General features: G+C 39.1%; 9 protein-coding genes across 11 annotated transcripts; 5 read left to right on the top strand and 4 right to left on the bottom strand.

Moving 5' to 3' along the window:
* Nucleotides 1-3,474: 3,474 nt before the first annotated feature.
* On the bottom strand, nucleotides 3,475-5,202 carry LOC124340470 (elongator complex protein 4-like). Its single transcript, XM_046793004.1, has 7 exons — nucleotides 4,882-5,202; nucleotides 4,783-4,818; nucleotides 4,599-4,714; nucleotides 4,310-4,541; nucleotides 3,986-4,242; nucleotides 3,710-3,916; nucleotides 3,475-3,640 (listed from the first exon to the last, which is right to left on the bottom strand). The coding sequence occupies exons 1-7, from the start codon at nucleotides 5,018-5,020 to the stop codon at nucleotides 3,536-3,538; spliced, it is 1,092 nt and encodes a 363-aa protein (XP_046648960.1). The 5' UTR covers nucleotides 5,021-5,202; the 3' UTR covers nucleotides 3,475-3,535.
* Nucleotides 5,203-5,285: 83 nt separating this feature from the next.
* On the top strand, nucleotides 5,286-7,799 carry LOC124340468 (tyrosine-protein kinase RYK-like). Of its 2 annotated transcripts, none has more exons than XM_046793002.1 (10): nucleotides 5,286-5,523; nucleotides 5,587-5,714; nucleotides 5,785-6,013; nucleotides 6,077-6,248; nucleotides 6,313-6,575; nucleotides 6,650-6,809; nucleotides 6,872-7,027; nucleotides 7,090-7,249; nucleotides 7,326-7,462; nucleotides 7,532-7,799. In XM_046793002.1, the coding sequence occupies exons 1-10, from the start codon at nucleotides 5,421-5,423 to the stop codon at nucleotides 7,641-7,643; spliced, it is 1,620 nt and encodes a 539-aa protein (XP_046648958.1). In that variant the 5' UTR covers nucleotides 5,286-5,420; the 3' UTR covers nucleotides 7,644-7,799. The 2 variants fall into 2 exon arrangements, with proteins under 2 accessions (XP_046648958.1, XP_046648957.1); XM_046793001.1 differs by having other exon boundaries at nucleotides 6,074-6,248.
* Nucleotides 7,800-7,868: 69 nt separating this feature from the next.
* On the bottom strand, nucleotides 7,869-9,706 carry LOC124340469 (male-specific lethal 3 homolog). Its single transcript, XM_046793003.1, has 9 exons — nucleotides 9,520-9,706; nucleotides 9,340-9,408; nucleotides 9,169-9,278; nucleotides 8,834-9,110; nucleotides 8,561-8,771; nucleotides 8,360-8,483; nucleotides 8,189-8,298; nucleotides 8,037-8,121; nucleotides 7,869-7,972 (listed from the first exon to the last, which is right to left on the bottom strand). The coding sequence occupies exons 1-9, from the start codon at nucleotides 9,619-9,621 to the stop codon at nucleotides 7,906-7,908; spliced, it is 1,155 nt and encodes a 384-aa protein (XP_046648959.1). The 5' UTR covers nucleotides 9,622-9,706; the 3' UTR covers nucleotides 7,869-7,905.
* Nucleotides 9,707-9,735: 29 nt separating this feature from the next.
* On the top strand, nucleotides 9,736-14,953 carry LOC124340464 (inositol polyphosphate-4-phosphatase type I A-like). 2 transcript variants are annotated; one of them, XM_046792996.1, is made up of 20 exons: nucleotides 9,736-9,986; nucleotides 10,147-10,236; nucleotides 10,313-10,468; nucleotides 10,534-10,637; nucleotides 10,696-10,994; nucleotides 11,060-11,153; nucleotides 11,217-11,511; nucleotides 11,576-11,769; nucleotides 11,834-11,904; nucleotides 11,978-12,007; nucleotides 12,074-12,156; nucleotides 12,227-12,478; nucleotides 12,550-12,776; nucleotides 12,844-13,203; nucleotides 13,269-13,398; nucleotides 13,532-13,716; nucleotides 13,787-14,030; nucleotides 14,093-14,218; nucleotides 14,291-14,426; nucleotides 14,491-14,953. In XM_046792996.1, the coding sequence occupies exons 1-20, from the start codon at nucleotides 9,866-9,868 to the stop codon at nucleotides 14,621-14,623; spliced, it is 3,330 nt and encodes a 1,109-aa protein (XP_046648952.1). In that variant the 5' UTR covers nucleotides 9,736-9,865; the 3' UTR covers nucleotides 14,624-14,953. The 2 variants fall into 2 exon arrangements, with proteins under 2 accessions (XP_046648952.1, XP_046648953.1); XM_046792997.1 differs by lacking the exon at nucleotides 10,147-10,236.
* Nucleotides 14,954-15,280: 327 nt separating this feature from the next.
* LOC124340473 (coiled-coil domain-containing protein 115-like) lies at nucleotides 15,281-15,976 on the bottom strand. The gene has a single exon (XM_046793006.1). The coding sequence runs from the start codon at nucleotides 15,830-15,832 to the stop codon at nucleotides 15,359-15,361; it is 474 nt and encodes a 157-aa protein (XP_046648962.1). The 5' UTR covers nucleotides 15,833-15,976; the 3' UTR covers nucleotides 15,281-15,358.
* A 125-nt stretch (nucleotides 15,977-16,101) lies between these two features.
* On the top strand, nucleotides 16,102-18,363 carry LOC124340472 (growth hormone-regulated TBC protein 1-like). Its single transcript, XM_046793005.1, has 7 exons — nucleotides 16,102-16,267; nucleotides 16,408-16,439; nucleotides 16,505-16,671; nucleotides 16,828-17,061; nucleotides 17,157-17,426; nucleotides 17,491-17,676; nucleotides 17,738-18,363. The coding sequence occupies exons 1-7, from the start codon at nucleotides 16,251-16,253 to the stop codon at nucleotides 17,822-17,824; spliced, it is 993 nt and encodes a 330-aa protein (XP_046648961.1). The 5' UTR covers nucleotides 16,102-16,250; the 3' UTR covers nucleotides 17,825-18,363.
* Nucleotides 18,364-18,490: 127 nt separating this feature from the next.
* On the top strand, nucleotides 18,491-21,541 carry LOC124340467. Its single transcript, XM_046793000.1, has 8 exons — nucleotides 18,491-19,220; nucleotides 19,310-19,703; nucleotides 19,759-19,918; nucleotides 19,983-20,187; nucleotides 20,250-20,392; nucleotides 20,466-20,577; nucleotides 20,642-20,826; nucleotides 20,891-21,541. The coding sequence occupies exons 1-8, from the start codon at nucleotides 19,151-19,153 to the stop codon at nucleotides 21,317-21,319; spliced, it is 1,698 nt and encodes a 565-aa protein (XP_046648956.1). The 5' UTR covers nucleotides 18,491-19,150; the 3' UTR covers nucleotides 21,320-21,541.
* A 53-nt stretch (nucleotides 21,542-21,594) lies between these two features.
* On the top strand, nucleotides 21,595-24,202 carry LOC124340465 (nitric oxide-associated protein 1-like). The gene is made up of 6 exons (XM_046792998.1): nucleotides 21,595-22,862; nucleotides 22,925-23,076; nucleotides 23,138-23,313; nucleotides 23,380-23,528; nucleotides 23,597-23,814; nucleotides 23,881-24,202. The coding sequence occupies exons 1-6, from the start codon at nucleotides 21,595-21,597 to the stop codon at nucleotides 24,051-24,053; spliced, it is 2,136 nt and encodes a 711-aa protein (XP_046648954.1). The 3' UTR covers nucleotides 24,054-24,202.
* On the bottom strand, nucleotides 24,192-26,846 carry LOC124340466 (venom carboxylesterase-6-like). Its single transcript, XM_046792999.1, has 11 exons — nucleotides 26,528-26,846; nucleotides 26,297-26,437; nucleotides 26,052-26,214; nucleotides 25,916-25,985; nucleotides 25,725-25,840; nucleotides 25,458-25,648; nucleotides 25,235-25,397; nucleotides 24,985-25,163; nucleotides 24,768-24,921; nucleotides 24,570-24,696; nucleotides 24,192-24,514 (listed from the first exon to the last, which is right to left on the bottom strand). The coding sequence occupies exons 1-11, from the start codon at nucleotides 26,768-26,770 to the stop codon at nucleotides 24,349-24,351; spliced, it is 1,713 nt and encodes a 570-aa protein (XP_046648955.1). The 5' UTR covers nucleotides 26,771-26,846; the 3' UTR covers nucleotides 24,192-24,348.
* Nucleotides 26,847-27,710: the final 864 nt, after the last annotated feature.

Here is a 27,710-nt window from a genome sequence, read left to right as displayed (position 1 = left end):
ATTCGATCAAACCGTCGGACGCTCTGGTCGGTCCCGTCGGGACGAGTTTGTTGCGGAATTCCGGCGGTCTCATGCCAATGTCGTTGTTGGCAAGGTCCTCGGTCACTTCGGCCACTTCGGCCACTTCGGCCACTTCGGATGAGCTCAAAGTCAGTAGGTGACCTAAATTGCCGGAAGCCGGAGCGCCCGGAACGACTCCGAAGACGGAGAGGAACACCGGTTTGCTGACTTGTTCGATCATGTCGGCTATGCTCTCCGGATTGTTGGTAGGGTCTTCCTTGTTGAGCTGGACCTTGCTTCCGGTCAAACTGCTGAAATAGTGGCGCAGGTAGAAGCGGGCGATGGACATGGCGACTTCTTGCGGATTGGGCGGAGCTTTCTGCTCGGCCGCTTCTTCCTGGCGCTCCACTCGTTTGCTGTTGCCGGAAGACGGAATCCTGGAGAAAAGTGAAGTCAGAATTTGCGAAGCGTTGTCGCTCCTGAGGAATCCAGTGGCGGCGTTGACCAGGAAACCGACGGCGTCGTCTTCCATCCCGCGGCTGCTGCCGGACTTGCGGGCGAAACGATTATTGAAAACGTTGTAGGTAAAGTATTCGAAATAGCAGTGGCCAATGTCGATCTCTTGCGGGTAGTCGACGGCTATTCGCTGGTATCGATCGACGTACGAGTCCAGGGCGAATGTGCTGAGCAATTCGCGCCAGGCGCCGTTGTCGAACACGTCCACCAAGCTTTCGGTGACCGGACCGAAAATGTCCATCCGTTTCAACAGGAGCCTCAGAGGCGAAACGTAGGGTTTGGCCGTTGAGCTTTGATCCGTCTGCGCAGTAGCAGCCGCTGAGACTGATGGCTGGGCCGCTTCAACGACGACAGCGTCCACGGCGCTCTGAGCGTCGACGCTGTTGAGTGAACTTTTACTGTTTGACACTTTCCGCCCTTCCGTCAAACTCCTATTCAATCCAAAAATGTAATTAATGGTAATTACATTTTTATCTTTTTTTATCATTTTTATCTAGAGAATTTGGTGAAGAAATCATTTGAAATTGATTTAGTACCGTCGGTGACGCGGATGACTGCACGAAAGAAGTTTACGATACTGGAGGCCCATCGGGACCCAAATGCGAGTGTGAGCCGATCGTGCGAAAGCTTGTAAACAGCCGCGAACGGGTTCCTCATCATCGCTTCCGGTCGTTGAAGTTCCGAGAGCGTTCGTCATTCGGGCAAGTCCGTGACGGGAAGTCAATTCATTGGCCAACAACGTCCGGCAAGCGCCTTTGAAAATCCGAGCCCATTTGCTTTCCTTCTCGTCTTCAGGTAACGGCGGCAACTAATTAGTTAAACATCACAAATTAAAAAACCAGATTGAAACTCTATAAAAGCTTGAAACTAATTCAATGACCCAACCTGATTTTGACAAAGTAGTATGCACAAATCACTATCAGACGTCTGAGTAGTTGTGTTAGCCCGAACAGGCTGAATACCTAACAAATTGGAACAAATGCATAAAAAGGAAAAGAAGAAGATTAAGGTTTTAGTTTATCTTTTTTTCTTTTTGGCATGATGCCTTCAGGGTATTGAGGTAAAGCCCAAGCGAAGGATGGCCTTTTATCTCTTCAGGTCTAAATGTGAGACTTGAACTCTATATAATTAGAGCGTCAACTTTCAAAAAGCAACGCATAGGATACATATAATTAAAGGGGATAAACTTACCCATAGGTAACCGGATCATGTGAGATGTCTTCCACGATTGGACGAAAAATTCACACTCGCAGAGGATTGGAGCAGCAGCAGCAGCGGCAGGTTGTTGTTCAACATCTTCTTTGATGGAATCCGAATTGGCAGTCACTTGGGTGAGATCCGGCTGGCCTTTGAGATCGGCCATCACGGTCAAGATCAACAAGCCGGTGCAGAATAAAACGCTACTGGACAAATAAAACCTTATTGGCATGATGATGGAATCAGAAAAATGTCTTGGAGAACGACGGGTCATGACTTGGCGGCAGGAGGACACCCTCCAAACTGACTGCGAAGCATAGGGTACACCAACAGCTATACGCACCTGTTGGCTGAGCCCACTCGGTTTCTGGTAAGTGAGTGCGTGCTGTGTGTGTGTGCTGGGTCTGTGACTTTCAAATTTTCTTTTTTCTTCTTCTTGACCGATAAAGAATTGAGGATCCTCCATTCCTCAATGTTCCCCGCATTTCTCAACACTCGCCCCTCGGGGCTGTTTCTTCTTCCTTTTGGATTTCCCCGACTTGCCACGAGTGACCTATTTGTGTAAAAATCAAAAAGTGAATGACCTCATCGCTTTTAGATACATATATTCCCCCCTCAGTTTGTCGCGACGTTTGAAAATAACTAAAACACTGGAAGAAAGTTGGTTGGTGTTTTTCGCTGCATAAATTATTATTATTATTCTTCCCCCCCCCCCACAAAAGGATGAACCTTGAGAAAGATTGAGGGAATACATTTCCTTATTGACCGTTAAAGCGTATGCGCGTTGTTTGCTTGAAGCCATTTCCCCCCATTTCCACCGTTTTAACGGTACACCGAGACTAACGCCAATCATCTCCCGGCATCAACACAGAGCCCACGGGATAGTGCACCACCGACGATTTAGATTTTCTTGGTCGGAAAAATAATAAAAAAAAAAGATGATCACACATGTCTTTAAACAGAAACAATGTATATTTTCGACATTAGGTCATGTGGACTCCATTGTATTCGGCAGTCATCTTTTTTTAAAAAGAAAACTATTTGCGCGTTTATGGGGACGCAGGTGTTGTTGTTGTTGTGGAGACTTCCGTGGTGGTAGACACAGTTGTGGGCAGCGACGTCGCTGTTGATGACGAAGAAGTGGAGCACCTTTTCTTATTGCCGTTCTTCTTGCCTCCGTGACGTTTGTCCAGGATTTCAGACCCTTCTGGAACAACTGGTGCTTGTTCGCTAGCCTGTATATAAAAATGCATAAATCAATTGCATGCGCCAATTTGGGATTAATATTCAACATTTTTATACCTCAATTATCAACTGGAGACAGACTAGGACGAGAAGAAGAACGAGGGACTTTTTCATCTTTTTTAATCGTTGCTTTGAATCTGCCACAAATTTCTACATAGGGTCGGCTGGTCAGCTCCTTTTATGACAAAATTTTGGTCACTGTCAGTGCGTCATTTTTAACCGCATAGCATCTGTGTACTCCGCATACGGTGTCGCGGTTGATGAGTGGCAGTTTCCAACAAATGAATTCGTCGGTGAATAACATCCATGGGATGTTTGAAGAATAAAAATGAGTAACGGCTAGTTGAACCAACACAAACATTGGATTTCCCAACACAATATATACCATAAAACGAATGTGGTATTTATTCAGACAGTCATATTCTTTCAATATTATTCCGTAGAGAATGTGTGGGCTTAAATCAACAAGCAATTGGCTCAAATTTATTTTACCGAGAATAAATAATACGCAATAAATAAGGCTCCAGTGTTTTGTATTTACAAGAGCTATCTGATAGTACATCAAATAGATGACATTTTAGAAATCGAGATTGGATTTGGATGAACCGGATGAACAACCCATCGATGAGGAATTGTCAGCTGCCGATTTGTCATCTTCAACAGCTGGTGGTAGGTGAAGTTTCTATAATTTTGTTACAGTCAAAAGATAATCAGCTATTAAGTCTAATAAATCACGCTGTTGATAGCGTACCTCGATTTTGAATTTTCTCTTGGTAGCTTTGAAACCGTAGGTTGTCGTTCCATCCTGGATGGGTTTAAGGGACGTCAAGTTCATTATTTTCTTCATTTCCAAAATTCCGTGGACGTCCATCAGATCACGGAGGTGTGGGTCTTCCCGTAAAGATTTCAACTGGATTACCACATCAGCCAATTTTCGACTCCGACTAACCAGAGCTTGCTAAAAAATAAAAATGTCTACGATTGAAACAGTGAAATGATACGGGATAAACATTCGAAGGGGTCTTACGCTTAGTAGTTGATGAGGAATTGTTACAACGGCTACTGCATTGGCTGAGCGCACTATGGATTTCAGTAGCAACAGAGTGGCGGTAAAATCCGTCGACACACTATTTTGGTTTTCATCGAACTGCCAAAATGGTGAACCGAATGAAGATATCGTAATTCTCAGTAGATTAGAGCTGTTGACAGAATCGAGTTCCCATTTTTTAATGGTTTCCTCGACTGTGCTCAGTAGACTTAAACAATTGGGATTTTTCAGTGTCCCTGCAGGTGAAAATGTATTAGTTACTAAAATTAATCTATTTTGTGTTAAACAAACATTTATTTTTACCTTTTTTTTCTTGTAGATTGTTGGTACTTTCCCCACACCAAACTGCTATATTAGACCTTTGAGTTTCAGGAATGACATAAGGAATGGAGAGATCAAAAGCATTTCCAGTTCTTTGGTTATTGTCTTCCAATGTAAGGTTTTCATATCGCCAAGCAATCTTTAATTCCTCCTTGTTTTCAATTAATGGATTTGTTTCTTTGGGCTCAGTCACAGGGGATGGCAGGTTGTTGAGCTATGAGTTCAAATATTTTAATTTTAATTCAATTTCAATTCTGAAGGATTTACTCACTAGATCCCAAGGATTTTCATTCAATGAAGCTGATAAAAGATGATTTTTTTGCACAGCTCCTTCAGCCAAGAAGTACTTAGTCATAATTTTGGCATAAGAGCCGTACAAATCCTCCTCTATTTTCAATTGATAAAAATTTGAGAAAACAAGTACAAATTTAAAATATTTTAAGGAAAACTATTACCAATCAAACAGAGAGAGCCCAACGGTAATCCACCTTCTAAAGAAAAAAATATCACACATTATTAGCATTAGTAAGCCCCTAAGATAATAGAAAACTAACCCATAATATTATCCAAAGAATTGATGCCGGAAGATACATTTAATGTGCTATTTAGCGCAGATATTTTTGTGCCCACTATATTAGTGGAAGACACTTTTGTTCTTTTCTGAAAACTTGAAATTTGAACGTTAACCGCCATGTTGACATCAAAGTTTTGGAAAAGATAGTTGAATTTGTCGGAGAAATACACCACAGTGAACCACGTGAAAAACGTGAAAACTACTGAAACGCCCGTCAGCCCGACAATAAAAACAGTAGACTAAAACAAAACAAAATTAATTTAAGTTCATTCAATTTTCCTTTGATTTGTTTCGTCTGCTGAAAAGAGCGAGGTCCCCTTACTCCCCTACTATGTAGTACTTTTTTTGGCCACTACGCGTCTCTTGCTTCGTAATAAACAATTGTGAAAATGGCAACGCTTTAAACGTATCCGTCTGAAGTGAAAAATTGACTGTCAACGAAAATAGCCTTCTTTCCTTTTCATTTTAATTCAGAAGCAAACTAATCGTGACTATAAAAAAATAGAAAACAATGGAGTAATGGGTTACAATATAATTGTCTTCTTTTTTCTTCTCTTTTTTTCTCTGGCCAATGCTGGGCTCAACTTTTACATCAGTCAACAAGAAAGTTTCAGAGTGCTGGGTAAAATGAAGCTACATCCAATGAATACAAATTTTTTACTGATTTATTTTAATACTTTGGCAGGTCTTGTAGCTGAATTGGCATATGTTAGAGATGGAAGCATCAATGATGTTGCACAACATTTTGTGGTACCTGTACCATCCCACATACAAGAACTTTGTTTTGTTTGGGTGAACGCTGATTCCAAAGCAGTAAACTTTCCCACTAATCTGTAATGATCCAACCAGTTTGTAATGTCAATGCTTTTTATTACTTTTTCAGGTTAAATACTCTATTTTCACCAAGGATAATAGTATGCAACCAGTCAACCATGTTTCCTTGAATATTTCAAATCAAGGTGTGGTACCGAGGGAACCACAGATATTCTGCCTACTTTTGCCTTGTAGCACCTATTTGCCTTCAAAACTAGAAGTCTCCATGAAAATAAATTTTACTTCCTTCAATAATGTGACAGTGTTGAATGTTGTGATGAAGAAAGATTGCTCATCAGGTAAAATTTATATTATATCTTCAATATCTAATGTCAGCATTTAAGCATTTTGTGTGTTAGAAGATTTTAGAAATGTTGACCAGGATGTTCTATCAAAAGTGATTCCAGCAGAGGACTCCTCATTTATGCTGTTTGTGGCTGTTGGAATAGCTTTTGGAGTCCTTGTAGTGTCACTAGCAGCTGCCTCTTGTTTTCTTTGCCCCAAGCACAATTTATGTCGTCAACAACCACAAAGGTAGCAATCATAATTATAGCCTAATTGATATATTTTACTGCTACTTACATATTCATCAATCTAGAACTATTGCACCCAACAATGGTACAGCAGTGTATTCACCTGTTCAAGCATCTTGTACCGAAGAAGCGGGTGTAGCAACACTGTATGTAAATGATCCAGCTGCTCATCAAATTGTCGCTGAGGATAAACCATCGTTCCGTCTTCAGCGGAACAATATTATCATTGGAAAAACTTTACTAGAGGGCACATTTGGTTCCATTTTTCATGCAACTCTTCAAATACCTGGGATACCTCTTCAAGACGTCATAGTCAAGACAGTCAAGAGTATGAGTATAACGTCCTTACTCATCACCTTGAAGAAAATGATTTAAGATTTATTTAATTTCTTTAAAATGTAGATAACGCAGCGGAAACGCAAGTGAGGCTTATGATGGAAGAAGGGACAAGGTTCCAAGATCTGAAACATCAGAACATTTACCCATTGATCGGTATTGTTGATGGCGATGGATGTCGACCGCTATTGGTTTATCCATCTGTGACTTATGGAAATCTAAAACGGTTGGTTTGAACGAAAATCATCAATTATGTTGGATAGCTTTATAATCATTCTTCTATTCTAGATGGTTATTATACTGCAGAGGATCTCTAGATGGAAGTCTACCACATCCCCTTTGCACACAGGATTTAGTGACTATTGCACTGCACGTTTTACGAGGAGTTCAGTACTTGCACCAACAAAACATCATCCACAAAGATCTGGCGACGAGAAACTGTGTGTAAGTTCTTACAGTTATCAGAAAATTTATCAGTCTTTTTTTTTAATATTTTCTTATAATAGAATTGATGACCTGTTTCACGTCAAGTTAACTGACATGGCTTTATCCCGAGATTTCTTTCCTAATGACTACCATTGCTTGGGAGATAATGAGAATCGACCGATAAAGTGGATGGCAATGGAGTCACTTACTCGAAGGGAGTTTTCTACTGCTTCTGATATTGTGAGTTTGATCCCCTCCTTCCTCAAGAATTTTTTCCAGAAAAATCACGAATTCTAATCATCTTCTTGGATTACAGTGGTCTTTTGGTGTGGTTCTTTGGGAAGTCACAACATTGGCTCAGCAGCCTTACGTTGAAATTGATCCTTTCGAAGTCGGCCGAGTACTTCGGGATGGATATAGACTTACACAGCCAGTCAATTGTCCTGATGAATTGTAAGATTCTATTTAAACATCTTTGATATTTGCAGATGAAACCCTAATCTTGAAAATATCGACATTTAGATATGCAATCATGGCATATTGCTGGTCTTCTTCCAAAAGCGACCGTCCGACGGCACTTCAGCTATATCGTGAACTGCATCAGTTTCATCAAACGCTCAATGAATATATTTAAATTCCATGGCAACTATTTGAGGTGAAAAACTGGTAAAGCGCGATAACGATTTTAATTTCAGTCAACTTATCTACCTTACCTACTGACATACTCGTTAGCATGTAGTAAAGTTATTTTTTTTTATAAATAATAAACATCTAAAGTTTTCATCTCTAATATAGTCATGTAGGTAATAATGCTTGCAATTATACAATTTTTGTAATCAAGTCAAATAACATCGAGACGCGAGAATAACAATTTTATTGGAAAAATTTTAACGTATTTATGAAAATTTTGTAGCAGCAACATAGTCGGATTCAGATACATGAATTTGATGTTTGTCGATGTACCTGGCAAAAGATAAGATTGTGGGTAGATATTAAGTTAAATTGATTTAAGACTTGTGGTACTTACTGAAGCAAAAGCTCTGAAAAGTTTGTTACTATTCGACGCTTCTCTTCTGATAGTTGCATCTTTTGAATGACTTCGGGTAATTTCACTGCAATTTTCGGATAATTTTTTAATAATTTGATCAATGTTTGCTAGATATTATCTTTCAGATTTACCTAACAGGCGACAAAGATGGACAACACCGTATACAGTGCACGGTAGAAAGTTCTGAATGTTGTTGGAATCTGGAAGAACCCTCCACTGGAAGTTGTCATGTGTTAGCGGGCTGTATTTCAAGCAAAGATTTTGAGAACATTTAAAACGATTTCAAGAAAACCATTACTTACTGCTCAGCAACTTTAGAAGGGCCTCTATTTATTCGGATATCATGTTTGTTTTTCATTTGCTCGTACTGCGGACGTTCTTCGGCGTACAAAAGAATGGAGCCGATCAAGAAATCAAAGGAAACACCTGAAGAAAACCGAACAAAATGGGACGTACTTGCACTCAGACATGACCAAGAAGATATAAATTTCTATTTTACTTACGTAAACCATCAATGACTTCTTTGCAAAGAGTTAATTGCGTAGCAATGGTGGCGGAATCTCCAGCATTAGAACTGGTATTACTACTGGTACTGTTTGTCCTCTGGGACACTCGAGTCTTTTCAGAATTTTTGCTGGTGAGCGTAGACGCATAATGTCGAAGAAATCCATCCAGAACGGTTGTGACGCTGACGTGACAAGGTAATTTAAGCAACTAAAGAAAAATCGTAGAACTTCAGACAACAAAACATAATGTAACTGATAATTGATGCAAACCTTTTTACGAGATTTTATTTTGATGCCATCTTCCTCTAGCAATTGCTTAATTGAATCTGGAATATTGAAAACGACGATTGTATTTTCATTTGCCGCTGAATCTTGACTGTCGATCGGCTCCGAACTATTTTCACATTCAGTGCTATCTTCCTCAAAGCTACTACGAGTTCCCGAGTCCCCTTCTTCTACACTAGAACTTTCCGAGTCGGTTCGAAATTTGGGATCAGCTCCCCTTAACGCTCCTATCCTTTGCTTTGTTGTCCTTCTAGTCTCCTTCCTATACAGGTTGAATTGTTTAGAAGGGATAGATACACAGAGTAAACCAGATATTTTACAGTATGGTGCGAGCAGCATCAGCAAGTTCTTTCTGCAGAAGCCTGTGTTCTTGTATGTCTTGAAGAATAAAGCTCTCTGCAACATAGCGGTCCCAGGATGAATTCCAGCCCTAAATTACAATATTTTGAGTGCCCTAGAAACTAACTGGAATTAAAATAGAAATTCTATACCTGAAAGTGGATGAGGTATTCAATTGATTTCTTTCCTTTAGCATCTTTCTTAACTTGTGTTTCCAGAACCTGTATGAATATGACAATGACAATCATAAAATATTGCAAAATTAATTAAATCTGTTTGCTATGAAGCAACAACTAGGAACTAGGTGTGGGAATAAATAATGAAATTCTTACTTTCGCGTCGTACAGTACCCTTGCTTTTGTTACATCTGGCTCAAAACACAGAACACGTTCGCCTTCACTAAACTTGAATTTTGTGCTCCTCGTTCGATTCATTTGTTTTTAAATATGAATTCAGAAACTAAAAACTTGTGGGTTTTGGAAGGTTAACGCTTGATGTAAACAAAGGATGAACGGTAACTATAGAAACCTCTGCAGACGACAAAATTTTTTGTTGCAAAAGTGTTTACACAAAACTGGTTTTTTTCGTAGGTCTGTGCTCTGTGGAATTTGATCAATTTCACAGTTTGCACCAGTCAGTTCTAATGTAATGAGATGATTAAGCAAGCAAAATACTACCATGAAGTTTAACAAACAGGAACTAAGTAATCTGGCCTGCCAGTCTTCCAATCGGTTCATCAAAGAAGGCGCTCTTGTCGTGTACGAGAAACAAGATGGTGTTATTTTCAAGCGTAATGAGAGTAAGTCTAAAACGTTCACCTATCAAATGTTTGATTTCTTTATGTTGAATAATAAGAATAGTTTATGTTGCTTGCCAATGAATGAATGCATGTGCATGCTTGAATGATGAATGATTTGTTGCTTGCTATGTGTTGGCTGCCCGCTCCTTGCTGTGTGAAGATTTAGATGATGTGGATAGCAAGTCTAAGAAATCCAACAGGAGGAAATCCCTCCGCAATCTTAGCTGCTATGGAGGTGCTCTGAGTAGAGGTAGTCTCAATATTAATTTAAAAAAATATCTATGTTGTTTAAAAAAAATCTTAACTATTTAATATTGTTATTCTAGTTGCCACAGAGCGCTGGTGCAGATTGCGAGGAAATATGCTTTTCTACTTCAAGTCCAGTGAAGCTTGGTCAGAACCTGCTGGTGTAATCATTCTTGATATTGGAAATATTCATGTAGATCCTGTTCCTTTTGATGGAACATGGCCATTTACTTTGGGTATTTAAAATGCAAACTAAAAAAAAAAAAGCAGTTGTCACATTTCCTTCTTAAATTTTTTTTAGTAATGGAAAGTGGTGGTGGAGATCAGCGCTTAGCTGCATGCTCAGAAGGCGAGCGAGATAGCTGGATTGAAGTACTTCATAGGGCCTCATACTCATACATTCGAGTAAGCACCATTTAAAAACAACTGTGTTTGAAAGTTATTATTACATGTTTTTTTGCAGGCACAAGTTACATCTTTGCAGATGCAATTGAAAAAGCTGCAAGTAGTACCAACACTTACGCTTAATAACCCAGAAGTTGGAGAAGTACCTTTGATGGAGCTAGCAATCGCCTGCGACAATCTACGTTGTGACGGCCATGGCTGGCCACCGTCTCCCCAAGCCGTTCTTCACTATCTTGTCCCACAGTCATTCCAGTGGCAACAAGTTGGACAGACAGAGAGTGTTGAAGATTGCAGCAATCCAATATTTTTGGTTACTCTGCCTCTTTGGTGCAGTATGGGGATGCAACACGACACCAAGTGAATTTACAGTGTTAAATTTCATTGGAAAAAGTATTAATAGTAATATTTGTTTGTCTCTTAAGATTGCGCTTGACTGTAACTGATGTCAAAGAAGCCATGAGTAGAACACACATAATGATTGGAGCTAGCGAATTTACTTTGTCTTCCCTATTGCAGGCAAGTATAGCATAATGCAGAATTCACAGAGAAGATCGTTAAATTTGATTGATTTTCCTTTAGGATGGGACGCTTAAACGGCGCTTACCATTGATCTCTTCTTCCGGTAATCAAGTTGGCTTCGTGACTGTAGCGGGTCACACAGTTATCGACTTGGGCGATGCCCTACGTAATTCCAGCAATCCCCAATCACCACAAGAGGAGAATTTGGTCTTACATCAACATAGAAGAACGCAATCTTTACCACCAAAATTGCTAACGGAACTTCGTCGACCATCACAAGGCTGGATCTCAGTCTATTTTACGCAGTCTATCTCACGCTCCTATCGCTTTCATTCAGGATTGGGTGGTGATATAGGTGAGTTACAACAACGTACTTTTATTTGGGTTTTGAAGTTACGTTAAGAAATTCTTTTTTTCAGTGGTACACGAATCGATGATGGAGTCAAGGTTGAATAACATCGTGCCTGCTCAACTTTTAAAATTATGGATTAATCAGGAAAAAGATCTCGTACGTGAACTGGTTGCTTTAGGAGAAATGATGGCTTCTCCATGGCAACAGCGGTTGCTTCAGCTTTTTGAAAGACACTTTCGGCGCATTGGAGATTACACTCAGGTATGTGCAACTGAAGAATAAAAGTTTTGCCATGAAAGGTCTAATTTCAGTGAACTCCTTTAAGGCCCTTGAATCAGTAGAAGGAGCGACATCCTTTTTTCGGCCAAGTTCTCAGAAGGATAAATCTACTTTACAGTACATTCAATTTATTACAACGATTTTCCGCCTAATTCAAATTTTAAAAATATTTGAAATTTTATTTCAACAGGTACTGCCCAGTAAATCTCCATCTTCAAAGGTTAGTAAGCTGCTCTAAACATGTCCAGGAATTATATTTAGAATTCTTCCCTTTTTTATGTGCAAGGTTTTGGGGGCAGAATAGCAGTTTGCGAAAGGAGGGAACTTACGATTGCCTAACTGTTGGAGCCTTCACCGCAATACCACATGGTTTGAATTTTTTTCACATTTCAAATTTATTTTCAAAATACCAAAAAGAAATCACAATTCAAATTTAAAGGTTTCAAAGGTGGGGGCTTGCTCAAATTACTTAGAAACTTTCATACTTCGGCCATGCAAATAGACCACGTTTTGCCTGCGCGTGAAGCTGTCCAGACAGCCTGTCAAACTCTTCGCCATATTCAGGGCGCTGTCAAGTTGCTCCTAGGCGCTGGAGCAATCCAACAAGATTTTTCGGCTATTTTGAAAATTGTAGAATCACTTATTAAAAGAGTCCGTTCCCTTACGATCCTGCTAGATGCTCCTTTTGTTGGTAAGATATTTTTAATGGCTATCAACATCTTACACATTGATCGTCCTCACAGAATTTGTGTTGCACATTAGGCAATGCTCTGAGTTTTTTTGAGAAAAATAAGCTCTCAAATGCTACTGTTTCGCCTACTCTTGCCGATTTTTCATTACTCCCATTACGCTCTATGGCCGAGCGCCTAGTCCTTGATACCAGTAGTAGCAGGAAAACATTTTACTCAGCTTCAGATGAACCTGAACCAACTGATCTCATTCGTGTCAATCTTGAAGCATCTCTTTTGGCACTTGCTGGAAAATTGCAGGTAACCGAATGTCGCCTTAAATTGCATACATCAATCCACCTTTTAATTTTATTTGTTTTTGCTATAGATTCTTCTTAAATTGCAACCCAAGATGAGTAATAACAACAGCCAATTAGAACAAGCTCCCGGCCTTGCATCTCTTTTGGACAAATATGAAGGAAGATTATATACAGATTCTGTTGACAGCGTTAATAAGAATGTCGAAAATCAAAATGATTCGACAATGGATAGTGCAAATACTGAAAAGAGCAATCAGAAGTGGTGTACAGAGCTCTCCCCTTGCCTTTCCAAACTCTTGTCAGCTGCCCAAGCATTGATCAAAACTTTGCGACTTGTCCATGGCGTCCAGCGACTTCAAGAAGAACTTCCTCGATCGGCTACGGCTCATTCGATTCAACATCGACGTGACGTTTGCTTTTCTCAAGCTGTAAATGAATTTAATTCTCAATATTTGCTTGTCATCCTTCCTCACGCTTTGTTTTCCGTTTTCAGCTTACCGCTGCGCTGACTATCCTTGTCGCCCGATTGTGTTGCAATCCGGTTGATCCTGAGCTGATGGTTTTATTAAGCAATGCCGGTCTCCTTTTGAATGTTGAAGGGCTTTTGACGCCCTACCGTACAGGTAATTAATAGTCCTTAAAATATCTAACTGTCGACTTTCGGAGTTATTCTATCAAGGCAATAGGTCCTGCGAATTGTGATATTGTTTAGGATAAAATTATTGAAATGAAATTTCGTATCCCTTAAATTTTTAGAAGCGGGCATGTGGTCTGATATGGCCGTGGCCTTGGAAGATCTCGCTGCAGTAAGATTCCTCCTTATTCCTGCGTCTGCCACCTCCAGCACAACTAATAATCCATCGCCAAATTCAACAAAACAAGCCACCTCCATACCTAAAGAATATTTACCTCAGATACATGGTTGTAGAGACGCTCTCCAAGTAAGTAATCGTGGCATTAGATCTGCGCACCAGGGAACCAATATTGACGATTTGTTTTGTGGATTTTCAGGTTATGATCCCAGTTCCCCCCACAGTATTTTCCGCTCTGCCGTCTAGTGCGTCTCGACTTGGTTTGATCGAATTTCAGTTAATTCCCGTATTTTTTAATATCGGCGTAAACGAGCAAGCCCTTATGGCTGACAAGTTTGGCGATATGTCAGCTGTAAATGCTACCAACCTACAGAGTTTTGAACGGTTGGATATCTATTATAAACGTTACCAAAAACTGATCACTGAGCATTTCCCTGGAAAAAGTAACTTTTTGTCTCTACACAAATTAGGTGGAAGTATGTTAACGATTAATTTTTTCTTCCAGGATTAAACGATCCTAGACTTCCATTGCCCTCAATCTTGTCTCAGCTACAAATTGAATTAGCTTCCAACAAAATTCAAAATATAGCTGTCCATACGTTGGCTGAAATTTTGGTTCGCAAAATGAAAGGTATTTCGTACAATATTTATGTATTGTTGATCATAAATACCGGGGAATAATTTTGTATTTTGCTAAATGAAGGTCTGAGAGTAACTTGCTGCAAAAGTGCTAAAGATAGAACTGGAATGGCCGTGACATTGGAACAGACTAATATCTTAACAAATGATTTCGATCTGGCGACAGCCGAGTTTCACAAGTCTCTACTTTGCATGAGAAGGTAATCATATTTTTTATTTGGTTTTATCTAAACATTTGAATATTAACGTTTTCTTTTGATGCAGTCAGGGGACAAGGAGAGAAAATACAAGAAAAAATGTAGGCGTCAACAAGTTTGCCTTCAATCGGTTACAATTGATGGCTTTCCCTGAACTTTATCGTCCTCCTCCCGGAACCTACGGCAACGTCCAATCTTAAGTTATGCTCGACTCCTTAACTATAATATTTCTCCTGAAAAATTCTACCTGATATGAAAAATTCCTCTTCCAAGTATTAGATATGCTGTTCGAAACAGTTGTAACTGACCACTTTAGACCTGGCATCCCAGTATTAGTTTCCTCTTCCATTAAATGAGTTTGGTTTTGTTTGATCTTCAGATTCCGTATGTACCATTATGCGCGGAACAACCTATTCTAAAAGTTCTCATTCTTTATAGTCATCGTAGTAATATTTCGTCTTCTCATCTCATGTCTTCCCATATTTTAAAATATCATTTACATTTGCATTGGTAGCTTTTGGGATAACAATCAGCTCTAGCCCTCAGTGCACTTTTCTGAATCATTCCAGAATTTTAGACAATGTAGAATGTAGTTCCATTGATAAATTCCAAGCATGCTGAATTTTTTTTAGTATAACCTTCCATCTCAACTTGTAGGAATCTTTCATAATTCTCTTAACAAACATCCCCTGTGTCATACATAATCAAAACTATCTTGGACATTTACTTTATCTTTTAAATTGATATGATGGGAAGCCTTATGTTTAAGAAGTTGTATGCCTGAGGTGAAAATTTTGTTTCTTGATACAAAATGTATAACCTAACATAGCATTAATAGTAGTAAAATAAATTCTAAGGAATCTGCCAATGGACATATATTTTAGATTTTGGTATTGGTGTATGACATGTTTCTACAATCACAAATGGGTAGTCATTCATGTGGAATTCTTTAAACTAGAAAGCTTTTGGTACTCTTCCTCCGAAGTGTCAAATGTCTGTAGCCATTCTCTACGAATGTTGACAATTTCTACAGCAACATCTACAACTTTTTGGAATGCATGCTGACTTTGCTTCAAAGAAGTGGGCACCAACACACCAAACCATTTGATTGGGTCATTCACTTCTTTGTTTCTTGAAACTGTTAGCTTGTTCATGCTGTCACGATCAACTGTAGTTACAGCTTCAATAATACTGTCTTCTCCTGGAATTTGTGTAGTAGAAACTGTTCTCTCTCCACTGATGTAGCGACTTTTTGCCATATCAATGAAACCGCCAGTTAAAAGGCTACTTAGTTTCGACATCAAAACCAATTGTTCATCCACTAAATCCACTTGTTTCAAAGTAAGTTCATCTAAAGATTCACACATTTGGGTTAGCTGGGCACTGGCATTTGTATCTTTGTGTTCCATCGTGGCTAAAACAAATTACGAATACGAATCTTGATAGGCAAGTCTTAATAGGCAACTTTAACGACTAATATGTTCTGCAATGAATAAGCACTTTATACTTCCTGTGAATCATTGGCGTTGAGTCACAATTTCTAAATTCTAATCGATTCGTAGAAGCAGACGAAACTTTTGGCATATTTTGTGTAACACATTTTAATTTATTGATAACAGGTGGCGAGACTATTTGGTAAACAGACCTAAATCGGCTGCCTCGAGAAATTTATAGCGAAAGTGGAAGTGGTTTTTTTTTTGTTTCTGTGTTGGGTTGTGGACGTTTTATTTTAATTTTGAATTCCACGAGTGGATTTTTTTTGTCTTTCTTATTTTTAACATCCGTTGATTTCTATATGATTGGAAGGGGGTTTCTTCAACATTTACCATGATTTCTTCTTTCAGGTGAAGTCTTGTCCCTTGTGTTGAACTGCCCTATATTTGCCTTAAATATGTGTGACCTTCTCACTTGGAGCAATACTTTTTGCATGGCTTTCTTTTTCTTGAACTATATGAAATTACAATTCCATTCATTATGTTTTCAGCAAAGTGGATGAATATGGCTTTGAGAGACCAGGTTTGAAAGTTTATCATAATTAGTATTTTTTCTGTCGTCCTTTTGTAACTTTTTTTTATTTGTAGATGATTTTGATTATAAAGCCTATGAGACCTTCATGTCAAGGTACATGGTAATTTTAACAAGGCGGTCTATGCGATGGAATTCAATTTTAAGCCAGCAGAGCTTACCTGATGGTGGAACAATGAAAAGATTTGTAAGGAAAGGGGTTCCAGCACAGTTTAGAGGAAAGGTATGAATAAATATAAAGGGAAATTCTTCTTCTTTACTTTTAATATTTCTTTCTATATAATTTGCTGCAGTATTTATGCACAAATGTTTATTGCAACAAACATTGATTTAATTGAAAAAAACATAAAAATTTGATTGATAAAACTTTATTCTATAGGTTTGGATGATGACAAGTGGAGCAAATTTCTTGAAGTCTCGTCAACCAAATTTGTACCAAGACTTGATAAGTGACACTAGCCATCAAAACTGGGATGAAATCATACAAAACGACCTCAACCGAACATATCCAGACAACATCTATTTTGTACCATCTTCCGATGGTAAACTTAACTCATTATACAACATATTACGAGCAAGTGCAAGACACAATACCTCAGTTGGATATTGCCAGGTATTTATTTATTTTTTATTAATATACTACACAATCGACGCATACAAGTTTTTCTATAATTTAAGTTTTGGCTTGGTATTGGTTATGTTTTGCAGGGTTTGAATTATGTTGCTGGTCTTTTGCTTATAGCAACAAAGGATGAAGAACAGTCTTTCTGGCTCTTAACAGTCCTTATTCGCAACATCTTGCCGAGCTACTATTCATCAAATATGCAAGGCTTAATTACTGACATCGCCGTATTAGGGGAACTAGTCCGTTCAAAATCCTCTAAACTTGACCGTCTTTTAAAGGATCTTCATCTTCCTTGGCCAATTCTCGTCACCAAATGGTTTATTTGTCTCTATGCCGAGGTTCTGCCCGTTGAGGTTAGTTTTTACCACTTTTTATTACATTTTCGTTGATAAAAATCAATATCGATTTTAATTTTAGACGGTGCTTAGAGTGTGGGATTGCATGTTTAATGAAGGCTCAAAGATTATCTTCCGAGTGGCCCTCACACTGATAAAACTGAATGAAACAGAACTCTTACGGTGTTCTGATTTCGGAGATATGGCCGAACTGTTTAAACAAATCACTCGCAGTTCATCTGTTCTCGACTGCCATCAGTTCATGGAAGTAGGATTATCGATAGTCTATTATCAGCTTCATTTCCTATATCAATTTTTGTGTGTGCTAGGCAATGTTTAAGCTTCCAGGTTCTCTTCCTTCTTCTAAAATTGACAGCCTTCGAATTCGTTTTCGTCAAGTTAACGTCGACCGATAAATGAAATGCAAAACAGCGCTCGAACATCGCCACGAACAATTTTCTTATGCGGTTTAATAAGGTCGTGTCTCGAACCTTTATGTGCCGTTGGTTGCTTTTATGGATAGTTCAGGAACTTCACATCGATTCACTCGTTATTGCTGTCATAGACTTCATAAATCGGTGTCTGAAAATGAACTACTTTTTGAGTGAAAAGAAAAAGTAATTAATAAGAATAACTTGCCAACTATCATTTAGAACTAGCCTATCTAATAAGCATTCACCGCGCTTCGTGATTTATTTGTGACTAATATCATTTTTATTTTTTGACAAATTTCCTTGCGTCATTCAAGGTCAATCGTTTCACAACGTGAAATATTTCTTTATTTTGTGCTCCCTGAAACGTATTGCAGTATTATTGGCAGTGTTAACCATATTACTACTGGTGTTGAGCTTGCATAGTATCTTTTTTCCTGTATGCTGGTCAGTGATCACTCTGATTTGGCTATACGTTTTGAATGACTAATCTGATGAAATAGAGTGGTGAAGTGAAAAAGAAATCTGCAGATGACCATATTTAGACGCTACATTTGTCAGGTAACCTACTTTGCTTTCACCCGACCTATACTCAACTGGAGAAAATCTGGACTAGGTAAGTCGCCTTTTCTATAGTTAATCATCGTTTTAATGTTTGAATGCATGTTATTACTGCTGTTAAGTTTGTACCCATTTAATCGAATTCGTCTTTGTGACATCTATATTTTCTCCTGCAAAAAAATGTTTTAGCACAATGCATGGTTGAACAAAGTAGGAGGTGTTGGGAAATCGAATTTTTGGAGAAAGCGGAAGATCGAGGTGACGGCATACTGGTACCGCTTGCCCATCTTGAGTTTAGTAGGTCACACGCTCTCACTCTGGGGAGGAGGTGCTCGCAGTATATCTCGAAAAGATCTTTAAGAGAAGATGAAATGCACTTTTATCCGTGTGATCCACCATATTAAGGACCCTTGAGGGACACATGGGTAGTAATTTTTCCAGGCAATTTTCGAAAAGGAAATTACTACCCGTTACCCGTCTGTTCTTGCGTTAAAAGGAGAGAAGCATCATAGACAACACTTCTTTAGGATCAGGGCAGAACTCCAGATGACGAGAGTCCTGATAAAAAATGCAACATTACCCTCAATTTTTAGTAAAAGCGGTGAGAGCGATGACCCTTTTTTTTACCTCGTCAAGTCAACAAGGGGAAAACAAAATCTCTAGCGAGAGTTATTTCTCCAAAGCAAACTGTGTGTACCGTCAGTCGGTTATTGGACAACGACATGAACAGTTGTCTTTGATTTGTGGAAAATGTTTCTAAACACGTTTCATTTACTTGTTATTTTGGTTTGCCTTGGTATCGCCAATCCTTCTCGCACAGGTAACTTTTAAGTTCAAAAGTTGTAATTCTGCAAACACTAAAAACACTGAAAATTTACCTGTATTCAATCGTTTTTTTTCTTTTTTCAGGTAATCGCATCTACGTGAACAGACCGTACGCTCAGCCGGCTCAGGCGAGAAATGATTGGGTTCCAAGCGAACGAGCCGGGAAGGGATCAGTTATCTTTCCTCTGAGTAATACTAATGCTGGTCAGCTCAACTATCAAATTCAAGATGCAGCCAAACATCGGGCAGCAAAAGATGTGGCGCGGTCTACTACGACTACCACACGTTCAGTGTATTTCCAAGATTATCCGGAACTAAAAGTTTCACAGCAATTGCCAGCCAAGGAACTAAAGTCCGTTCCCGAATTCCGACCATCGCCGGAATATCCTTTTACTGTTCCGCAGGTCAGCGCACCAGTATTGGAAAAGCGGGAAAACCCGCCTATTCAAATTATCTCGCCCTACACTCCGAGTGTCGAGTAAGTTTAGACAAATTTATTTAAAAAATTTGTGCACTAATTTCTTTGTCTAAAGTGAGAAATTAGAATCGCATGCTAAATCGGGGAAGTACATCCTTAGCGGTGTCGTTCCTTCTTATCAAACTGTCGAAGTCGTAACCCATTCTCCATCAGTCGTTGATTATTCTGATTTGGTTGATGCTATGGAACATTTAGTTGAAAGGCTCAACGAACTGGCAAGTTCTAAAATTATAATCTGACATCATGAGAAACTGACATCAATAAATGTGTATGAAATAGGAGACGAAATTAGAAAACCAGCAAACTAAAGAAGTAATGGAGGAAAATATCCGATCGCTATCCACGATGAACTCTGCGCTTTTATCGACTAAAGAAAAGCTAGAAAGCGAAACTGCCTTGCTGTTCGAAAGGACATCATATTTGGAGCAGCGCTTGGGCGATTTGGAAGAAGTGACGCGAGAGTGGATCAATCCCAACAACTTGGGTACTTTTTATTTTTTTTTTCATTTAATTCAATGGCGATGTTTAATGTTAAGGCGAAAACAGGATTTTACGATACCGGGAAAACCACTGGAAAACGAGGAGTGGCACGCAGGTGTCCCATTCAGTTTTTCAGCCTTGACGAAAATGACCCTACAGCACCATGTTATTCCATCAGCGTTGAACCCAACGTTCGCAGAAACTGGCAGGTATTTCGATTAAACGAAATTTTGATATGCATGTTATTGTTTCCCTCATAATGATCGTAACATTTAATTCTAGGACGCAAATGCCAGTTGCAAAGAAATACAGGCTAAATTAGCTGAACCTAAGTCTACAGATGAATTAAGGAAATTGACTGATTACTTGCGCTACAACAGAACTGACCAAATCGGTAAATTATAGATTTAATTTGGCAGGAGAACATTTATATAAGGAAATAGTATGGAATAATTTAGGTGGGGGTTACTGGACTGGTGGTCTCAACCCCGGGCTTATGTGGCTTTGGCCATCTCTTGGAACATCTCTGACGAATATTGATCCTAGCATGTGGTTTAACACACCGGATATTTCAACTGAAACTAATAATGGCAAATGTCTTAGACTTTCGTATGACAGGAACTTGCAACGCTACGCTCTACAGGTAACGAATTGTTTGTCTTCTTACATTTACGATAGAGATATTATACATCAAATATTGCCTTCAGGGATCGGATTGCCAACGATATTTGTACTTTGTTTGCGAGTATGATGTCAATTCGACCGCTCCTACCATCGATCGATTGGAAAAGTCGTTACCTAATGTAAAGGATTTTGAAGGTGCAACCGTTTCACCGTCGCTCCATCTTACATCAGAAACTCCTAACACATCTTGGGAAACTCCGTTATCTACTACAACTCTAGCTACAACTACTACTCAATCAGCACCACCTCCTCGTCCAGTTCCACATTATAAACGCATTTCCTGGCCTGCCTCCTTATCAACCACCATTCGATCTACAACAACTACTCAAACAACGTCACCTCCACCACTAACTCCAAATTACGTTGGAGTCATAGGATTTAAAGGAATACCACCCCAGCTAAGAAACGAAATTCCCTTGAATCTAGCCGTTCTAGAGGATACTAATTCATAAAAAATTCAAATTCTTACGACGAATTCAAATGTACTGGTTATTACCTGATGTTACTTTCAGTGGCTGGTTCATTGAAGAAGCTTACTAAATTATCTTAACCAGAATTCCCTAAAACCTAAATGAATAATTGAGGAAATTTAAACCGTTTTTGGATTCCGCGTTGCTGACTTCTAAGTTGTGCGTAATAAAAACTAGCAGACGACATCGAGCTTCTGCAATCTGCATGTTGATTTCATTTTGTTTCCCACGTGAGTTAGTAAAATAAAGTTCTCACGATGATCTCGACGTGTTATCGAACAAGAAGGCATGTTTTTGCCTTGAGAAATATCTACTATAACAGAAGATATTTGAATTCTCAGAATAGTGCTTTAGATGAACCTAATCATATTGATTCAGATTTGAAGGAAAATAGTCACCCGGAATTCTATATCGACGCACGCAGCAAACTCCCTCAAGTGACCGATGTAGTGAAAGTAAAAATCACCCAAAAGGAAATTGAAGGCAAAATTGTGTACAACTCCTTAGTCGATTCATTCGTGGATCGGACTCGATTTTTGAATCGTGTAAAGAAATATCAAGTGCTCGACTCAAGGGAAAAACAACAACAGAAAAATGAACTGCTTGATAAAGAAGTAGATTCAATTATTGCCTCCTTGATAATGAAGAAATCGTCAGATGAAATAAGTGGACAAACTGAAGAAACAAAAGTTGAAGTTGAAGATTTAGACCATGAAGTTGGGAATAGTTTCTCATTCCCATATTTAGCACACACACCAGTCACTCAAAAACTAGCTAAATTTAAAGCTAAAAGAAAAGCTCAGCTTGAGGAACTACATCTGTCAGATGAGTTGAATTATGGTACACCCAATCCAGACATTCTGGTCAGCATTATTCCTTGTGGTGGTTGTGGTGCTAAGCTTCACTGTCAGAGTCCATCGATTCCTGGCTATTTGCCCAGTGAAATCTTCTCCAGTTTTCAGACTCCTGATCTACGTGGCCAAATTTGCCAAAGATGTCGTTTTCTCCGAGATCATGATGTCGCTCTAAATGTCAACATCAGTCCCGAAGAGTATCCTAAAGTTATATCGGTTATTCGTGACCAGGTAGCCATGGTTATTCTTGTTGTCGACCTGCTCGATTTTCCTTGCAGCATCTGGCCTGGTTTGCTTGATATAATTGGCACCAAGCGACCTGTATGTGTAGTCGGTAACAAAGTGGATCTGATACCCAAGGACAGTAAGGGCTACCTACATCACATTAAAAAATGTCTGGTAAATGAACTGGAAAACAGTGGCATCAATCGTGCCAACATTAAACTTGTCTCCCTTATCAGCGCAACAACCGGTTTTGGTGTTGAGCAACTCATCACCAAAATTCAGAATTCTTGGGGGGCACGGGGTGACGTCTATCTATTGGGGTGCACGAACGTTGGGAAATCTTCACTGTTTAATGCCCTCATCAGTTCTGATTTCTGCAAAACGCAAGCCAGTGATTTATTGGAGCGAGCCACAGTTTCCGCTTGGCCAGGAACAACTTTAAATTTGTAATTTAAGCATTCAACCATTTTTGACATTTTAATTTCTAAAAATTTCCTTTCTTCTACAGGTTAAAATTTCCAATGTTGCGACCGTCGTCTATCCGACTGTATGAAAGAACACTTCGTCTAAAAGCAGAAAGCCGATCTCATGCTACCGAAGAGAGAATGAGAAAAGAACAATTGAAAGAAACGCGCAATCGTGAATTTGCTACGTTGATAGGTAGTCATCTATCTGGTCTTGAGTTTGAATCGGCTTTTGTTTATGATCTTTTTCTGATTAGGTCATATTGGACGAACTTTTACTGCAAAAACAAAGGAAGAAAGAGAAGCTTTCGATCCGTTTTCCTTGCGTGCTGTAATACCTGGTGATGAAAAAAGGAGTTTTAATCCTAAAAGTAAAGACTTTCTTGATAGCAAATGGTGTTTCGACACGCCGGGAACCATCAACCCTAGTCAGGTATTTTAAATCCTATAATATTATTGTCATGATTGCAAGATTAAAACGTTTTTTCTATTGGATCAGATTTTGACATTGCTTACACTAGAGGAGTTGATGTGTACACTTCCTAAGAAGCTAATCAAGCCTAGAACAGTCTTGATTAAACCTGGAATGACGTATTTTTTGGCTGGATTAGGGAGAATTGACTACGTGGACGGTCCTCATTCGCTCCTGTAAATTGATTCAATCACTAATGTTTTAACATAACTTGTGATTATTTTATGCATTCAAATCTTTATAGACTGACTACACTGGCTTCCAGTGATCTTCCTTTGACATTGATTGATCACCAAGATGCAGATCAGATGTATGCCGAACTTCTTGGAAGTCCGATCTTAGCCGTCCCATTTGGAAGCGAAAAGCGTTTGAAACACTGGCCCGGTCTCTCTGGCAAAGACATAACCGTTACAGGTGTCGGATGGAAAGAAAGCGCCGTCGATATTGTCTTGTCGTCAGCAGGTGAGAAAACATTTGCTGTAAATATCTAATGCCCAAATAATATCACTTTCAAATAATTGGATGTAGGTTGGGTGGCCGTGACAGGCGAGGAAGGTACAAAATACAATCTTAAGGCATATACACCTTACGGTAGAGGTATTCATGTCCGTACACCTCCTCTTCTTCCTCGAGCAGTGATGCTGCGAGGCACCCGTTTAAGTTCAAGTCAGGGCTTCCGTAATGACGGTTTGGTTGTATAAAAGTAACATCGTCGCCATCAATGGTTTGAGATTACTGTTTGTGGTTTTTGGCCAGAAATATGTTGCCTACTCACTAAGCAATCTTTTCAAAGCTATGTAAATCAACCAGGTAAATTTTCTTAAATGAATAATAAAATCTTTGCTATCAATAAGTGTATACGAAACTTAAAAAATTCTAACAGAAGTTCCCCTTTTACCAAGTTAATATGGATATGTTTTGTTTGTTACTAATGGAAAAATCATCGCGCTTGAGTCGTCATTCTTATCATTGCAAAACATTAAAATTAACATTTTCTCACACAGTGGAAGGATTAAAGTCTTGATTCCAGAAGGCTAGGCGATCGTGGAACGGCATCGACTGATTCATCATGGCAGGATATTCAGCATCGATTTTGAGGTACTGTGTTTGATCTACTTCTATTGGGCACCATCCACCATTCACTAGGTCACTTTGAGGTACACTGCATTTCAAAATTATTTTAGATCCTTCTGAGACTCTTTTAAAACGGCTATTACCCATCTTGCGCAAATGTAGTCCACAAGTCTAATAGAAGCTTCGATACTGTTATGTCGTTCGTAGAATTCAAACGGGGAAGAAAGTCGTTCGTAAACATAAAGTAGAGTTCATCCGTGTGACTGACACCTTTGAATTTGCGTAAAGCGTACATATCAGACATTTTATTTTTTTTAGTTTAAATCGGCAATGGTTTTTACCCAAATTCAAATCAGGAGATAAACCCAAAAGTGAAGTCACCGAGAGCTGACCTCGATATCCGAACAAATAGTAATAGGTCGGTTGGTCGCTAAACTTGCTGAACAAATGAACTGCATCGTCTATTCCTTTAAAGAAGGCGTAATCGGAAATCATCTATATAAATAAATGTTATTCGGGCGTCGAATTTTAATATTTTATAGATACTTGGCCTATTACCTGTTCTAGTTCAATTAATTGATTCTCGAAAGTCTTGTTTGGAGTAAAATATTGCCCTTCTATCCGATTAATAACCTGATCACCGTTCTTTGTATTTTCAACGCCCAAAAGGGATCGCAGATATTTCAAAGGGTCTTCGCTAAAATTCCTCAAAAGGGTACCGTTGTTAGAAAGAAGCACTGTAAGACCGAGTATGAAACGAAACGAAAATTTTAGCCACTCGAGAGTAGAATTATTTTTTTCTCCTTACTTGCAATGGTAAAAGCTCCTTCGTTTTCGTTCAGTCCCATAATTAATGGAACTTCATTGATTTGTTTCTGTTCAATGAGATTTTTCGGTTCATCTGGCATAAATGGTAATTCCCTTTCGGTGTCAACACGAGGTCCGAATGCGATTGGGATAATTTTAAAAACCTATATAAAACGTTTTACATGACTTGGCAAAAACGTTTTGTACTCTTTCGTTTTACGTACTTCAATTTTTTTCCGGAAAATTGCCAACTCCCTGGCGGGTTTGTTACGTAGACAGGACAATACCTCACTGGAATTTGAAGATAGGCAGTCCAAATCCTTGGCCAACAATCTAGAGTATTCACCAACTGATTTTTCTATCGACCAAGGATTGAGCGCTGATCCCGACTGAGCGATAGCCCGATGAAACAGCCCTTTTTTCAACCCCAATAAACAACTTTTAAAATTCTCTTTTTCATGGGAAAGCTACGCCACTGAATGTTTTAATACCTTTGGAATGAGGTGATAAAAGATGGTGTTGCACACTTGCAGCCCCAGAACTTTCGCCAAAAATGGTAACTGCATCCGGGTTGCCACCGAAATAGCGAATATGGTCACGTACCCATCTTTCCACGCATCAATTAAATTCCAGCTCACAAAGAGTTTTTTTTTTTACGTGTACCCAAGCATCCTGAAATTACCTTAATGCCATTGTCTGATCCAACAGTCCATAGTTTCCTGGAGCTTCAGCGTCTTCAGTAGTTAAAAAACCTAATTAAAATTTTGAAATTTTATGTTTCACTGACAATTTGTTTGCGGATTTTTTTCTTGCCCAACCGAATGGGCCAAGTCGGTAGTTAATCGTCACCAGGACAATATCGCGATCAAGTAAATAACGAGGTCCGTATATATCGGTCAAACCGCCGTTACCACTACTCATGAACCAAGATCCACCGTGAATCCAAACCATAACAGCTCTTGTGCTATTCGCGAAATCCAACTGTCGTAATGAAAATGAGTAAATTTTGTGCAGTAATCTTAGGACAATCTTTTTTCTTAGCCTAGCAAGTGACTAAACTTACATCGTGAGTGTAGATATTGAGTTTCAGGCAATCTTCCTTACCAAGGATAAATTGCACAAGCGTATTATATTGTATACAAGTGGGGCCTTCACGAGTGACATCGAGAGTCTCTCCTAACCAAGGATCAACAGGCAATGGATCCTAGGATTTTCGAATTAGTGAGGTAGACACTTTCAAGTATTAGGCTTCAAAAATATTTTAATTTTCTTAACGGATTTTCTAATTTCTCACACTGAAACGAAGGTCTCCGACTGGAGGTTTTGCGTACGGGATACCCCGGAAAGCGTAGAAGGATCGGCCGACTTGTGAAGTCATTTGGGACCCACGCACCTGGCCGAGTGTCGGAATAGTTGCCACTGGTCCAACTGGTTCCACTGGTTCACTTTCAAAAAAGGGGTCATCGAATGGAAATAGATCGCACAGTTTTCCTTCGAAAAAAAGTACTAGCACTACCAGATAAAGTTTCAATTTCATTTTTAAACACCACTGAGAAGCAGATGTCTCGCGAGTTTGTTTTTGACTGACTAACAAAACCGTACCCCCTTCTCTTTTAACAGATGTTCTTAGTGCCTGTACAGCAGGAAATGTTCATCCTCTTTCGGTAGTCACGAGACAATGAACTAATGACCCAAATAGTCGAAAGCGGCCAAGGTAGCTTATTTGAATAAGGAAATGCGGCCGTCTTTCATTTCGGTCACACAAGATCAACACGAATTTTTCAAGATCAGATGGGCCCGGCAGCGTATGAGTGTATGACTCAGAATTAGCTACATTGGAGATACCGATTTGAATCTTTGGTGCTATTCCACTAGCACTAATAAGTTCTTTTAGCTAATAAGTTTCTTTTTTACCGTCGTTTTGCTGCCGCTAGCATTCTTTTTAGAACCAGATGAACCCGGTGGCGTACAGTAGTAGCTATAAGACAATTACTGAATCCAGAAAGGTTGCGCGTTTATGTTCGACCAAATTGGTGGATGTAATCATAGTTTGTTCGGGGGAAAACCGCTGTTTTGCTGGAAGCATTCTATATATTACAAATTTGAGAAATAAAGGCCCTCGCCTTACCGTTGTTGGATAGCTTTCATGTATAGGGTACATACTGTTGCGAGTAGAAGGGTCGTCAAAGGCACCATCCAAGAAAGGCAATCAAAGGATTGGAACGCTTCCAGTAAAGATTTCTATTCTAGCCCACAACTTTTTAGTTCGTTAATTAAATATAGATTATTTGATGGTTTGTATATTGTATTAGGTTAATTTAAAATTCGCTTTGCATCGATCTTTTCACCAAGCACATTTATTTATTCAGACCTGCTGATGAATCATGTATTTTCACGACTGCCATTCCGCAATCGATACTTAGCGTTGTACCTAAATAATGAAGTGAGAGAAAAGCGAAGGCGGGGATTTGTACGTT

The sequence above is a fragment of the Daphnia pulicaria genome, chromosome 5 (assembly GCF_021234035.1).
Source record: "Daphnia pulicaria isolate SC F1-1A chromosome 5, SC_F0-13Bv2, whole genome shotgun sequence".
Classification (NCBI taxonomy): Eukaryota; Metazoa; Arthropoda; class Branchiopoda; order Diplostraca; family Daphniidae; genus Daphnia; species Daphnia pulicaria.
This window is presented reverse-complemented; position numbering and strand designations above follow the sequence as displayed.

Excerpts from the sequence above, each read along its gene's own strand:
- LOC124340470 (XM_046793004.1), bottom strand. The coding sequence starts at position 5,020 with ATGGCGGTTAACGTTCAAATTTCAAGTTTTCAGAAAAGAACAAAAGTG. Across the intron at positions 4,819-4,881 it reads TTCTTTGGATAATATTATGG|AAGGTGGATTACCGTTGGGC; the intron begins GTTAGTTTTCTA and ends TTTTTTCTTTAG. Across the intron at positions 4,715-4,782 it reads GGGCTCTCTCTGTTTGATTG|AGGAGGATTTGTACGGCTCT; the intron begins GTAATAGTTTTC and ends AATTGAAAATAG.
- LOC124340468 (XM_046793001.1), top strand. The coding sequence starts at position 5,421 with ATGGGTTACAATATAATTGTCTTCTTTTTTCTTCTCTTTTTTTCTCTG. Across the intron at positions 6,014-6,073 it reads GAAGAAAGATTGCTCATCAG|AAGATTTTAGAAATGTTGAC; the intron begins GTAAAATTTATA and ends TTTGTGTGTTAG. Across the intron at positions 6,576-6,649 it reads CATAGTCAAGACAGTCAAGA|ATAACGCAGCGGAAACGCAA; the intron begins GTATGAGTATAA and ends TTTAAAATGTAG.
- LOC124340469 (XM_046793003.1), bottom strand. The coding sequence starts at position 9,621 with ATGAATCGAACGAGGAGCACAAAATTCAAGTTTAGTGAAGGCGAACGT. Across the intron at positions 9,279-9,339 it reads AATACCTCATCCACTTTCAG|GGCTGGAATTCATCCTGGGA; the intron begins GTATAGAATTTC and ends ATTGTAATTTAG. Across the intron at positions 8,299-8,359 it reads CCTTCTAAAGTTGCTGAGCA|CCCGCTAACACATGACAACT; the intron begins GTAAGTAATGGT and ends CTTGAAATACAG.
- LOC124340464 (XM_046792996.1), top strand. The coding sequence starts at position 9,866 with ATGAAGTTTAACAAACAGGAACTAAGTAATCTGGCCTGCCAGTCTTCC. Across the intron at positions 11,770-11,833 it reads GCATTGGAGATTACACTCAG|GCCCTTGAATCAGTAGAAGG; the intron begins GTATGTGCAACT and ends AACTCCTTTAAG. Across the intron at positions 14,219-14,290 it reads TTTGGTTCGCAAAATGAAAG|GTCTGAGAGTAACTTGCTGC; the intron begins GTATTTCGTACA and ends TGCTAAATGAAG.
- LOC124340473 (XM_046793006.1), bottom strand. The coding sequence starts at position 15,832 with ATGGAACACAAAGATACAAATGCCAGTGCCCAGCTAACCCAAATGTGT.
- LOC124340472 (XM_046793005.1), top strand. Across the intron at positions 16,672-16,827 it reads CAGCACAGTTTAGAGGAAAG|GTTTGGATGATGACAAGTGG; the intron begins GTATGAATAAAT and ends TTTATTCTATAG. Across the intron at positions 17,427-17,490 it reads CCGAGGTTCTGCCCGTTGAG|ACGGTGCTTAGAGTGTGGGA; the intron begins GTTAGTTTTTAC and ends TTTTAATTTTAG.
- LOC124340467 (XM_046793000.1), top strand. The coding sequence starts at position 19,151 with ATGTTTCTAAACACGTTTCATTTACTTGTTATTTTGGTTTGCCTTGGT. Across the intron at positions 19,919-19,982 it reads TTGAAAGGCTCAACGAACTG|GAGACGAAATTAGAAAACCA; the intron begins GCAAGTTCTAAA and ends TGTATGAAATAG. Across the intron at positions 20,188-20,249 it reads GATCAATCCCAACAACTTGG|GATTTTACGATACCGGGAAA; the intron begins GTACTTTTTATT and ends AGGCGAAAACAG.
- LOC124340465 (XM_046792998.1), top strand. The coding sequence starts at position 21,595 with ATGATCTCGACGTGTTATCGAACAAGAAGGCATGTTTTTGCCTTGAGA. Across the intron at positions 23,077-23,137 it reads TGAATTTGCTACGTTGATAG|GTCATATTGGACGAACTTTT; the intron begins GTAGTCATCTAT and ends TTTTCTGATTAG. Across the intron at positions 23,529-23,596 it reads GACGGTCCTCATTCGCTCCT|ACTGACTACACTGGCTTCCA; the intron begins GTAAATTGATTC and ends AAATCTTTATAG.
- LOC124340466 (XM_046792999.1), bottom strand. The coding sequence starts at position 26,770 with ATGAAATTGAAACTTTATCTGGTAGTGCTAGTACTTTTTTTCGAAGGA. Across the intron at positions 25,164-25,234 it reads AGGAGCTTTTACCATTGCAA|TGCTTCTTTCTAACAACGGT; the intron begins GTAAGGAGAAAA and ends TCGGTCTTACAG. Across the intron at positions 24,697-24,767 it reads ATCTCCTGATTTGAATTTGG|GTGTCAGTCACACGGATGAA; the intron begins GTAAAAACCATT and ends GCAAATTCAAAG.